The 13890-nt window shown below is 53.6% G+C and overlaps 1 protein-coding gene across 1 annotated transcript in view; it reads right to left on the reverse strand.

Annotated features, from left to right (window-relative positions):
• CHCHD6 (coiled-coil-helix-coiled-coil-helix domain containing 6) overlaps positions 1-13890 on the reverse strand; it is a 131130-nt gene that overhangs the window by 46682 nt on the left and 70558 nt on the right. Inside the window, exon 5 of the mRNA XM_036867806.1 lies at positions 9-92. Coding sequence (XP_036723701.1) covers positions 9-92 — 84 coding nt within the window. The remainder of the gene's footprint in view (positions 1-8; positions 93-13890) is intronic.

Below are 13890 nucleotides of genomic sequence, written 5' to 3' on the forward strand. Positions count from 1 at the left end.
CCGCTCACCTGCTTCTCCAGGCGCCCGAGCTGCTCCTTGTATAAGGCGTCGCGGCGTCTCAGCTCTGCCTCTCGGCTCTCCAGCTCCCCGGCCTGCGGGGAGAGCAGAGTCCAGTTAGCCGTCTGCGACCTACGAACGGAAGCCCACGCAGTGCCACGTTGCTACTGCCGTTAAGAGGGGACCCTGCAGCACTGACCAGGGCAAGCGTGTGCACACGCGCCCCACGGTCTCCAAAGGCAGGCAGGGTGACTAGGGCCCCATCACAACGCAGAAACACAGCGGCTTAGGTGACGGCCCTGAAGCTCAAAGCCACGAGCGGAGCTGGGGTCGAGCCTGGGCAGAGAAGGGCCTGGACGGAAGCTGTGCAGCCTCAAGGCACGCAGGCCGGAAGCACTGCGCCGTCCCCAGAGCACATGTGCCGCCGACTCACTCCCTGAGCTCTGAGCGGCAGGGACCCCCTGATGTCCTCCTTCTGCTGAGCAAACCACCTGTCTCCAAGGGCCAGGGAGCTGAAAGGTGAGCAGCCTTGGAACCCAGAATCCTAGGCCTCGGGGGACAGCTGCCCCTCGGCCTCCTGACGGGAGCAAACAGAACACTGGTGCACACGGCCGAGGACCCTCACAAGGTCACAGCAGGCTACCCGGGCCAGCCCCCTCCCCACCCTCAACCAGCCAGGGGTCCTTCAACAAGTCCCTGACCCCAAGCGCCAGCTCACGCATGTGTGACACATAAACCCGGAATGACTCCCCCCACGGGCTGTGCAGGGGTCAAAGGAAACCCCAACGGCAAGGCCAGGGTCACATTAGGCCCACGCACAACGATGCTACCTCAGACGAAGCAGGAATTCACGTCCTCCTCACGGGGAGGCCCATGTCCCCGGAGCCCTTGGGACCTCCCTGAGTCAGGGCCCCTGGCCTGCCTCTGCCTGAGAAAAACGAGGGCTGGCCTGGCGCAGGGGCTGTAGAAAGTGCATGCAGCGCAAACGCCCGGTGTTGGCGCCTGGACCAGAGGCTGTGCCGGTGACGCAGGTTTGGCGGACGGAGGTGCCCACTCTGCAGAGCGGCCACCGTCCGGCCCTTGCCTGGCGCACGGCAGGCAGGTGGCCCTCAGGTCAGAGCCAGACGTTAGCGGGTGTTGCCACGTGACACACACGCCTGTAAGGTGGCTGGGGCACTGGGGGTGAGGGGGAGCTCCTGTCCTCATGGAGCTTAGATCCCAGCAGAAGAGACAGAAAAACAGGACAACTGCAGATGGACACGGGCTGGGGAACCACAGACGGACAGCTTGCATGGTAGCGACCGTCATTCTCCCTAAGACATTTCCCCGTCGGCCTTCTGGGGAAAAACACTGAATAAAGCACACTGTCTCCAACACAAAGGTAACATGTCACCATTATGCGTGCCCGCTCTCGGGTCACAGTCTTTGAAGGGGGAAGTGAAGGGACCTGTCGGATGAGCACGCTCGATGCACCTGCCCTGCTCCAAACACAAGGCAGATAAAACCACGGAGACACAGCCGAATTTGCTAACAAGATGCAAACGTCCAACAGAACAGACGGGCACAGAGGCAGGCGAGGCCAAAGCCACCACCTTGGGCAGAGGTGGGCGTGGGGCCAGGGCTCCCCCAGAATAAGAAGCCAACCTGAAAATCCTGAGGACCCCATGTCGGGCCGTGGTTCTCAACCTGCCGGAAGCTGGGTTCAGCCCAGAGGCCACAGCTCCAGCCCCGTGAACCCAGGGCCCCAGCTGGGTGGCACGGGAACTGGCTGGCACTTGGTGCCACGAAAATGCTCGACAGGGAGACAAGGAAATAGGAGAGAAACAAAGCCAACAAGACCAAAACCAAAACTTGTGCTCAAAACAAGCCTGCAAACCATACGCCAAATACGGTGAGGATGCGTAAGCTTAGAAAGGCTGCCCATCAAACCAGCAGCTGATGCGAATTCACTCCAGACAAAATTCACGTGATGGGACGTTATGACACGGTTTTTAAAAACTTTTTATTATGCAAAATTGTATTACTGTACTAAAATAATACTAAATAAACCCAGATATTATAATATTAAAATATATATTAAATAATATGAAATAAATAAAAATTTATAATAATATTTTTAAAAACCCAGATAGCCATCACTAAGCTTCAAAATGATAAACTAGGGACTTCCCTGGTGGTCCAACAGTTAAGAATCCGCCTTCTAATGCAGGGGACACGGGTTCAATCCCTGGTTGGGGAACTAAGATCCCACGTGCTGCAGGGCAACTAAGCCTGCATGCTGCAACTACTGAGCCTGTGCACCACAACTAGAGAGAGAAGCCCACACACTGCAGTGAAAGATCTCACATGCCACAACAAAGATCCTGCAAGACTGCAACTAAGACCCGATGTAGCCAAAAATAAAATTAATTAATTAACTTTAAAAAAAAGGAAATATTAAAAAAAATGATTAACGGGAATCCTGTTTCACCTACAGCACCCACCCCTCCCTCCCCCCAGATTCCTTACAGCAGGTCATTTCATCCGCACGTACTTCAATATATTTCTCTAAAAGATAAAGACTTTTATTTTCCTAATCAGAACCAGTAGCACTGCATACCAAAAAAATGAATTCCTTAACATCATCAAATATTCAGCCAGTGTTCAAATTTCCAACTGATAAAGGATTTTAAACATGTAAGTTTAAGGTGCTCAAAAAAATAAATGAACTTCTGATTAAAAAAGAAGAAATGAACCTGAAACAGGCAAGCCCCCCAGCAGGTAAATATTATAAAGGTAAATTTCTTCAAGGAACAAGGAATCAAATGGATGAGACAAGCCCCAAGCTGAGGGCAGTTAGGGGGAAATTAGGAAATGGGGACGCAGTAGAGAGATTTTGTCCTGCAACGGGGACAAGGACGCACAGCAACAGAGGAGCCAGAAAACTCGAGGGCAGAGCATGGGCCCGAGTCCAACTGCCCTGTGGCTGCTCGGGGGACACAGATGCACAGGGAGGGCAGGTGGAGGAGGGGGAGGAGGGGGAGGTCCGAGCAGGTGAGGCGGGGGCTGGAGGAGAATGAGGGGAGGAGAGGACGGAACAGGAAAGACCAGGCAAGGTTGCAGGAATCAGTATAAGTAATCAGGGATCACAGCTTTTGAGATGGTCCCCCGGGATCCCACGTCCCCCAGCTTGGGCCCTGGAGTGAAACCCAAATCCTGATGAGCAGCTATGACTGGAGCGAGAGGGGGCAGTTCCAGGGGCAAAGGTCGTGCTTTCTGTCTGGCACCCGCCTGCTTGTCCACACCCATGGAGCCAGCTTCCCTGGTGTTGTGGGCTGCCCTCCGGAGATGCCCCCGTGGCACGGAGCTGAGGGGCCTCAGCCCAATGGCCTAAGGGCCTTGGGACGGGACTGCAGCCATGAGAGGCCAGAAGCAGAGGCCCAGCCAAGCCCAGTCCCAGCCCCAAGGACCCACGAGGTGTCCACCATGAGGTGTCTGCGGGCACTGTGAGGTCATACATGGTTACTGCTTTAAACCACTAAATGCGTAACTTGTTATTTAGCAACAGATAATGAATATAGACCACGAACCAAATAACCTCAGCCTTAAAGGAAAAAGATCACCACTTTGGGTAAAAGAAAGAAAAAGGAAATCCAACTGTATGCCACTTACAAGGGACCCAGTCCCCACACTAAGGGTCTCACAGAACAAAGGAAAACCCTCCACTGGCACAAATATATACTGCAGTGCCCAGTGTTCTGTCTTGTTTACCCAAAGGGTTCAGCATTCAATCAAACATTTAAACACACACACACACACACACACACACACACACACACAAGAAAATAAAGATGTACCATAGAGAGGAAATACTCAATAGAGCCAGATGCAACAATGGCCCGGAGTTAGCCCAGAGGGACTTCAAAGTCACCAGGGTTAACACGGCGGAGACTCTAGCAGGAAAGGGTGGGCACCGCATGGGAAGTCATGGAGACTTCCTACAGGAAGACAGGAACCCTCCAGTTCCCATTACTCCTGAGGAGACGCCAGCCGCTAGTCTCAGGTTGGGAAGAGGAGGATGGGAATAGGACAATTTGAAATGCCACAAACCTCACTCTCCTTACTGAGATTCACCCATTTTTCCTGAACAAATGCTCCTGGATGGCCACAAGTCTTTGGTTAACTTTCAGTTCTGAAAAAATAGGCTCTGTCCATTTTCATTGCTTTTATGGAAGAGAGGGTCTTCAGGGGTCCCTCCTCCACCTTCACTGACACCACCCAAACTAGGACAGAACCAAACGAAAACGCAAGAAATCGTGGGCTCACTAGCAAACTGGTCAGAGCAGAGGAAAGAATCAATGAACTTGGAAACAAATGATTAGAAATTATTCAAATTGAAACCCAAGCAGACAAAGCATGAAAAACAGAATGAAACAGGGCCCCCAAGATCTACAGGACAATATTAAACAACAGAGCATACCTTTAATTTAAGTCCTAGTAGGAAAAGAGAAAGATGGGGCAAAAAAAGGGAAGAGATAAAGGCCAAGAATATTCCAAAATTAATTAAAGACCACAAATAGATCTGAGAAGCTCAGAAAAATCCCAAGCAGGGTGCTTTTGTGAAGTTCTTAAATAATTCCTGAAGTAACAGAATACTTCTTGAGCATAGATTTTTTAAAAAGTAATTTCTAGAATAACTACTAAAAATGTAACCAAAGAAAGCACAAATAAAAAGTCAGTAGAGGAGATAAAACGGAATTCTAAAATGTACTGATTCATCTCCACCCTCTCCCTCAAAAAAAACCTACAAGAAAGCAGCAACAGAGGAACAAAGAACAGATGGAACAAACAAATGAAATAACAAATGGTCAATTTAAATGCGCTCATACCAATAATGATATTAAATATAAACAGACTTACCCCTGTATTAGTTCCCTCTTGCTGTTGTAAGAACTTAGCAAAAACTTAGTGGCTTAAAATACTACAAATTTATTCTCTTACAGTTCTAGAGGTCAGAAGTCTCGAATGGGTCTTATTTGGCTACAAGTGTGGTGTCAGCAGGGCTGTGTCCTTCTGAAAGCTCTGGAGAAGAACCCGTTTCCTCGCCCTTCCCAGCGTCTAGGGGTCGCCTGCATTTCTTTTTTTTTTTATATATATACTTTTTTTTTTTTTTATATATATACTTTTTTTTTTTTTTTAATTTATTTTTGGCTGTGTTGGGTCCTCGTTTCTGTGTGAGGGCTTTCTCCAGTTGCGGCGAGTGGGGGACACTCTTCAGCGCGGTGCGTGGGTCGCCTGCATTTCTTGGCTCATGGCCCCATGTCACCCTGACCTCTGCTACTGTTATCACGTCTCCTTCTCTGACTCTCTTGTCTCCCTCTTTCCCTGATCGTTCCCTGATTTCACTTTCTCCTAATCTCCCTGACACTTGAGATCACACCGGGCATCCTTGGATAATACAGGATAGTCTCCCCACCATATATTCTTAACTTAGTGACATCTGAAGAGCCCTGTTTACCATGCAAGAGAGTACATTGACAGGTCCTGGGGATTGGGAGGCGGACGTCTCTGGGGGGCCATTATTCTGCTTACCATACACACCAATGCAAAGGCAAAACCCCAGCTATATGTTATTGATAAAAAATAATACAAACAGGTTTTAAAAAATGGGAAAAGGTGTATCGTGCGCACCAAGTACAGTAAGTCCCCTACACATGAACCTTCAAGTTGCGAACTTTCAAAGATGCGAACGTGCGTTCCATCAACGTCAGGCGTGAGTAAAATTGCAGCTTGCCCTCTGTCTCCTATTGCCAGCAATCCTTCATCTCTACCATCTTCCACCTCCTCTCCCTCCTCCAGTCAGTAACTTTTCTTGCCTGTTCACTTGATGCCGGCCCCTGTGTGCCACCTGTTGTACTGCACCGCTGTACTTTTCAAGGTACTGTAAGATTAAAAATGTTTTCTTTACTTTTTGTGTTTTTTTATGTATTATTTCTGTGAAAAGTATTATAAACCTACTACAGTACATTATTATATAGCCGATTGTGTTAGTTGGGTACCTAACTAACTAAGGCTAACTTTGTTGGACTTATGAACAAACTGGACTTACGAATGCGCTCTCGGAACAGAACTCATTTGTATGCAGTGAACTTGCTGTATAAGCAAGCTGGTATAGCTATACTAATATCAGATAAAGGAGAATTCAGGACAAAAAAATATTACCAGATATAAAGAAGGGCAGTTCACAATCATAAAAGAGAAAATTAGTCAAGAAGAGATAACAATTGTAAATGTGTATGCACCTGATAACAAAAATCCCAAATACATAAAACAAATTTGACAGATTAAAGAAGAATATAAATAGATCCACAATCATAGTCAAAGACTTTAACATCTCTCAAGATACTGATAGAACAACTAAACAGGGAGGGCTCACAGGGCAGGAGGGTTCCAAGGCAGCAGAGTAAGAAGAGGACATGACCAGGAAAACACGAGGCCGCCGCGTCCCTGTGCGTCCGCCGTGCCCCTTCGCATCCACTGCGTCTGATCTGTCGGCCCCGCGCCCTGCACCCTCGCTTCCTCTCAGCAGCACCCAGGTGCTGGGCGGAAGGTACCACCTCGATTGTAACAGAAACAGGGATCAGAGACGACTCCTGAACGACAGGGCCAAGTCAGTAAGAACAGCAGTGACCACGTATCAACAGTTTATAAACAATGACTCAAGTGCTCCTTCAACTCACCCAACCGTCCGATAAGGAAGGAACCATTAAACCCACTTAAAAGGCAAGAAAACCGAGGCACAGAGTGATGCAGTCACCCAGAGCCACACAGTGAGGTCACGCAGAGCTGAGATGCTAAAGTCATGGCCCCCCTCCCAGAGGGACAGAGTCCCAGCACGCGTGGGTCTCCAAGCAAACCGTCCTGGAAGGTGCTACCATCCCCGAGGTTTCTAGGGGGGCTCCGGCCTGGGAGGGGAAAGGTCAGGAAACTAAATGTAACCACGTGCACGACTCCGCTTAAGGTGGCTGCCTAGGGGGCTGGGCAGAGCGACAGGCCGCGTGGGTCTCCTGCTGGGGAAAGCCGGGGACTGCCCAGCCTCCTCCGGGAAGGCCACCCAGAGGGGGCCACTGGGTCACAGCCCTGACCTCTCCACGCGGCACGGAGGACGGGACTGAAGCTGTGAAGTCAGCGAGGGTCACTGCTGAGTGGATGAAAGATGGGAGGGAGGGAGGGAAGGAAGGAGAGGCCCGCTCATGGCCATGAACTGCCTGGTCCTCCTCTGGTCTACTGGGTGGTGTTGGTTTGGTTTGGTTTTCAATTGAATTGGTCACCAGCGTTTACCAAACCGGGATTTTTACAGAAAAACATTTGGACTTGCCTACGAGAAAATGGAAAATGGGTCATGAACCCAGCGTGGACAGTTCTGCCCGGGGCCGTGCGTCTTCCTTCCCAGAGCCAAGTGCTGGGCCCGTCTGCAGGTGCCCTCCTCTCCCCGGCACTGCACGACCCTCTCTGGCCTTGCTTCTCCCCACACCAAGGCCCCGCTGCTTCCCAGTCTCCGCCTGTTCAGACTATCAGCCACCACAGCGTCCCGGCGGCTCGTGTGTCCGGAGCCCTCCTGGAGCGAGGGACACAGCAGGGGGATGGCAGGCTGAGGACATGCTGATGAGCGGCTAGGATGCCGGACGGACGTGGGGAAGGGCTGGGAGGACAGGGGCAGCCAGAGAGGGGGGTGGTGACCACTCAGGGCCTCTGAGGACACGACACAAACGCGAAGGCTTCCCGGGGGAACAGGCTGCTGTGCCCGGGCCCTGGGAGTGGAGAGAGGTCAGCTGTGCTCAAAGGAAGGGGGCACCCAAGAGCTCTAAGCAGGAGACCAATACGATCTGACTTATTTATTTTTTAAACCCAGTTCATAAAAGCCGAACCGGAAGGCTGCTGCCCAGGAAGACGTCCTGATTCCCTCTTGTCGCGCACGGTGACTCGCGGGCAGGCGCACAGAGCACCCCCCGCGGCTGTGTCAGCTGTCGCCACACAACGGCAGTGAGGAGAGGCTCACAGAGGAAATAATAGGCAATCTTCTAGCCGAACACCTTTTAAAAAGTAATGATGGAGAATAAACCTCCGCCTGGGAGCGAGGCAGGGGCTGTCTTTCAGCGCAGGGTAACAACACGCCACTTGAAATAAGCCGGTCGGGCCGAGGAGTGCCTGTGATCAGATCTGCAGGCTGACAAGATTGGCGGGGGGAGGGGGCCGCACTCCACTCCGCCGCCTGCTGCTGCAGGTATCAGAGCTGAGAGACATGGCTTAAACACAACGGTGCCTGGGCCGCGGCTCTCGCACAGGACCAGGCCACGGGCAGAGGGGCCGCGTGCACCGGGCAGAGCCACCGCTGCGAGTGGGGGCTCCCCCCACCCCACCCCGTGCCGAGGTGTCCAGAGCACCCTCCCGGCCTGATGTGAACTGAAGACGTTCTCAGAGGTGAACGGCTCGGGGGAGCGGCCCTGACTCACCAGGAGCGGGTGGCCAGGGGCCTGGTCACAGCCTGAGCACGTGGCCGTCAGCAGGCAGGCGGGCCAAGCTTCCAACCGCCCAGAGGGAGCCGGGCTCCGTGCAGCACTGTCCCACCACCCCCGCTGGCTCCCACGACCTGGGCGGAGACCACGAGGACGCGAGAACTTGGAAGAGCCGCCCCAGCGCTGGCGTGGGGCCTCCGTGGCACAGCCCAGAGGCCAGGCTACGGGGGACGGTGGCGGCCACCCTGATGGCCTTCGAGACACACGATGGTACGGGGCCAATCCCAGGTCTGCTCAGACCCTGCGGGCCCGCCCACAGTCTCTGCCAGGCCGCCTCGTGGAGGCGGCACTGAAGGACCACTCTCCTCTGACCTCGACTCGACCACCTGAAAACGCCGCCCCCTTCACGGGCACGCCAGGGTTTCCACGGCTCCGCTCTTGGCTCCTACTGTTCTTTGCCAGAAATGCCTCTTTTTCTGCATCCTGCCTGCCAGCCTGGCAGCTTCTCTGAGGCTCTGCCCACATGCTCTTCCTTCTTGGACTCTCCAGCCCCCTGTAAACTCCTGCCTTGAGGTGTGTGGGCAGGGGTGTGCTGTCCTACTTCTCTGTGGGGCAGGTGTGTTGGGGACGACTCGTCGGGGCGGGCACCTGGCTCAGGCTCCGACAGTCACCATCCCCTGAATCCGGGCCCCCAGCCTCCCTCCCTGCTCACAACAGCGGGGCTGGTTTCTACGGCTGCAGTCAAGATCTGACTGTCGTATCTTCTCTTCCCTCGGCATCCAAACACAACGGCTTCTCCCATCTGTGCTCCCGGGGCACTTAAATAGATTTTATAGTTATTCTAACTGTTGTTACACCAAGCGATCTACTGATCCCCCTGCCGACAGCCGCGCTCTGTGGGGGGAAGCCCCAAGCCCCTTCTGTCCATCCGGCAGTGCACCTAGCATGCAGGCACTGGCCATTCGAGCTCAGAACTGAACTTACACATTCACATTATCAGAAGCATGACTCAGGCCCTTACGCAAGGGCCAAACCTTCAAGAATCTCCTGGGAGGTTATCCACTTGCTGTCCACCACACGGCTCATCCCACGACTGCCACTGTCCAGGCGTGGACGCCGATGGCAGGGCCGGGCTGGGGCTCAGGGCCTCTGTCAGAGAAGCACCACAGGCCAGGCCCCCCCCCAGTCACTCTAACAAAGCTGCCGCTGTTCAAAGTACTGCTCAGAACTAGCATGCTGACGCCTGTCTTTAACAGTGTAAATCTTCCATCCTTAAGAGAGGTACTGAGTTTCTGGAAAGAGCCAGAAGGCTTCGGTACCGGGGCCAAGGAAGGAGGTGAGCTGCCCCAAGGTGGGGGCAGAGCCAGCCACACAGTGTGCAGTGGGCACCCCGACCCCAGGGGGAACCTCCCTGCTCCGGGGGCAAGTGCGGGGTTTCCGCCCCGCGGAGTGCTGAAGGGGTGCGGGTGTGTGCACACACGTGCACGCGTGTACACCTGTGTGCGTGAGCCTCCCGTCACACCCCGGTCCCCCCATGGGGACTGTGTCTCTGGGCCTCGTCTGCCCCACTAACCTCTAAGCCCTGGGGAGCGTAACTCGAGGGCTGGGTCTGTAAGCTGATCGGCCCACAGCGACGACGTGGGGCCTCCCCACCCTCCCAGCACCGCATTCCGCGGGCCTGCCCCACCCGGCCCATCATCCTCTCACGGGCCTGCAGTGGCTCTGGTCACCTGGTCCCACACCAGCCCCCCTACCGGGTCAGGCTGCCGCTTGAGTCCTGTTCCCAGGGACCCGGGAAGCAGAGGGAACAAGCCAGTGCCCTTATGGGGACCACAACAGCGCCAGGAGCCGAAGACGCCGTCCGTTCCCTCCTCTCAGCGAAGGAGCAGCAGGGGGAGGGGAAGGAGGAACCAGGAACGGGGTCCAAGGGACCCCGCCCGAGCCATGGTGAGGGTCTCGGCAATGGGGAGGCACTGAGAGTTTCAACGAGGGACATTCGTACTCAGAATCGCCCGTCGCGAAGGCCAGTCTCCGGCGGTGCTGGAAGCCGATCGCAAAGAAGAGGAAAACCCTGTGGCCAACATCCTGTTTAGCCAACCAATGAGGAGGCCGGGACCCAGGGCGTGTCCCTGACGAGGCCTCTGTGAGAAAAGACTACAGACAGGGAAGGACAGGTCTCATCCGGGGGCCGCGAGGGGCAGGGAGGGCCCGGCACACGGCCTTCCAGGTCGGTGGGGCGATGGCCCCTGAGCAAAGATGGAGATGGGGGTTCAGCTGGTGGGAGCAGCTGTCGGGGGGGCCTGGCTAAAGTTGCCCGCACGCCTGGCTGGGCAGGCCCCCTTCCTGCAGCGGGAGCCCTACGGAGTCTGTGGACACAGACGGCCCGTGGCCCACGTGGCAGAACTGCTCCTCCCGGACCAAGTGCCCTGACAAGCTCTGGACCAAACACAAGGGACAACCATCTGAAGGCCCTGGAGAAAAGCAAGCACAGCCAGCAGCTTGCTGCTGAAATTCAGCCTCTGTGCGCCGGTGCCAAATAGAAACGTGGAGACAGAGTTTTGGGTGAAGTAGCAAAGAAACAGCTTTATTGCTTTGCCAGGCAAAGGGGGCCACAGCGGGCTAATGCCCTCAAGACTGTGTGTCCCCCCCCGGAGGGGGTAGTGAGGGGTTGTATAGTGTTCAAGGGGCGGGGCGTGGTCAGCTCGTGGACAATCCTGGGATTGGATGGCATCAAGGTGAAGTTTCACCTTGATGAAACATCAAGCATCATCACCCTTCTGGTTTCAACACGTCTGGGGGGGGTTGTCTATGTGCTTGTGGTCAGCAGCTTTCATCTGGTGGGTCAGCTTCCTGCAAAAGCAACTTAGGAACGTGCGTCAGGCCTTTGTCTGCATCTTTCAGGGAACTGGGAGTTCAGTGATTTTGTGATGTGGCAGAATTGTAGTCTCAGCTGTTCCCAGTTCCCCAGCCCAACAGCTACTCTTTGTTTCTCCATTTTCACATTTCCCATCATTCACTCCTGAGTCAGCATTTACTTCAATAGACAAGGACACGAGGGCCTGTACACGGTTTCATGCAGGAGGAGGGTTGCCATGTGGAAGGAGGACACGGCAGGAGGGGCCGCCATTTCCACGAGTTTTCAAGAACTGGTCCCATTTGGTGCCACACTGGGAGCTGAGAAACCGAAGAGAAAATGAGAAATCTGAGTTCGGGGCCACGCTGGAGAGTGAGGGGAAGACCCCAAAGAGGAGAGCCCCGAGCCCTGCACATGAACTCTTCCCATCTCAGGCTGACCCTGACCTGCCCGTGCTGTGCAGTGAACGCTCATTAGAGGGAACTTGAGGTTTAAATACCTATTTCAGCAAAGAAGGACCGAAGTGTCCACGGTCCACTGTCCAGCCCACAAAGCTGGAAAACAAACACGAACCAGCTAATTAGACCCAAGTAAGTAGAAGAGAGGAGATAAGGGAACAGGAGTGGAAATCAAGGAAACAGAAAGCAAACAATAGAGAAAATCAACAAAGTCAAGAGTGGGTTTTGGGAAAAGATCAATAAAACTGATAAGTTCCTGGCTGGAACGCGAGAAGAGCGCGTGTGGTGACAGGTCCCTGGGACGCAGGAGGGTGTCGCCAAGGGTGCAGAGCAGGCCGGCGGACCCCCACTGGCTCCCCCCAAGACTGAACACTCCCTCTTCTCAGAAGGACCACACATGGCCCGGCGGGGACCACCCTGAGCAGAGGCCCCAAAGGAGAAGATGCCGGTGTCCTGTCCCATCCAGGCTCCAGACTGACAGGTCCGGGTCCACCATACCCTTCCAACACACGCCCTTTTGTTTAGGTCAGAGCTGGTCTCCAGCCAAAGAATCCTGGCTGTTACCAGGGACACAGGCACCCGGTTAGGACACAGGGGATGACACGGCAGCCAGGGGACGGGGACCAGCAACTCAGACAGGAGGAGGACACCAGGAGCTGACGCCAGAGGCGGCACTGACGCGGTGGGACCTGCGCCCCAACTCAGACCAGTCCTTCCCCTCTGCCCCACAGGCCCCCAGAGCCCAGGCCTCCGGACAGGCGGGCAGGCCAGAGCCAGAAATGACAGGAGAGGCGGCAACAAGAAATCTCTTGGGGCAAGGCGTTGCCCGGAGGTTCTGGGATGGACACAGCAACCCTTCCTGGCAAGGAGGTGCTCTCCCCAAAGGAGCATTTGGGGAGGCGAGCGCTACCGCCTTCGCCCATCCCCAGGTGGCCTGGGGAACCGAGTGTCGGGAGCCAGCGGGAGCCAGCACAGGGAGCCTCAGCTTCCAAGGGGAGGGCAGACCTGACTCCTGGCTCTCAGCAGCCTCCTTGCTTTCTCCTCTGCAGGCTCTAAGCCCGTGCTCTGCGCATAAACCACACCCCTGCTCACAAGCCCGCAGTTTAGCTACGAGAACGGTGGACCTCTCATCATCAGGCAGGCAGAGGGCGGCAGGAAGTTCAAGCCCAGCCTGGGTGCCATCCTTCCCTGATCCCCCGAGCCCAGGAGTCCTCCCTATGGACTCCCAAGAACTCCAGGATTCCCCCACCGTTAGTCACCGACTGGATCCCATCTGGGCTTTTCTGCACAAACTGGCCCCAGGGTGGGAGCAGAAGCTGGGCCACACCCTGGAGGGGCTGTCACAGAGCTGGACATCAAGGACAGAGGTTACTATATGTAAATTATATCTCAATAATCTCTCCTTTAAAACGATCAGTTATAATTCACCACTTTAATGGAAAAAAGGGGAAAAACACATGGGCCTGAGCAGATTCAGAAAAGTATTTGAAAAATTCAACACATACTCGTGATAAACTCAGCAACTTAGCCCAGAAATCTGACAAAGAGTATCTATAAAACCTGCACTAACACCAGACTTAACGGTGAAATACTGATCATCTCCTCCTATGTCCACAACTAAGAGAACATCACCCAGATAATAATTTCTATCCTAAACTGTACTGGAGGTCCAGTCAGTGCAACAAGGCAAGAAAATAAATGAAATTTTTAAAAATTCCCATCCTTGAACTGGAAAGGAAAAAGTAGAATTGCCATGACACTCAGATGACATGACTGTATGTACAAAAACCTAAGGAAACTACACAACAATACGTGGACTAATAAGTAAATTTACCAAAGTCGCAGGATACGTCATAAAAATTAAATAAAAATTAATCACATTTCTATATACTAGTAATAAATAAAAATAATTAAAATGAAAAGCAATACCATTTTCATTAGCATCCAAAAATATAAAACACCCAGGAGTAAATCTAACAAAAGAGATCTAAGATCACTGCACAGAAATCTATGAAGCATTGCTGAGAAGGCCTAAACACACACGCACAGAGAGAGAGAGAGAGAGAGAGAGAGATGGTGGGGGGGG

This window comes from Balaenoptera musculus, chromosome 11 (assembly GCF_009873245.2).
Source record: "Balaenoptera musculus isolate JJ_BM4_2016_0621 chromosome 11, mBalMus1.pri.v3, whole genome shotgun sequence".
Classification (NCBI taxonomy): domain Eukaryota; kingdom Metazoa; phylum Chordata; class Mammalia; order Artiodactyla; family Balaenopteridae; genus Balaenoptera; species Balaenoptera musculus.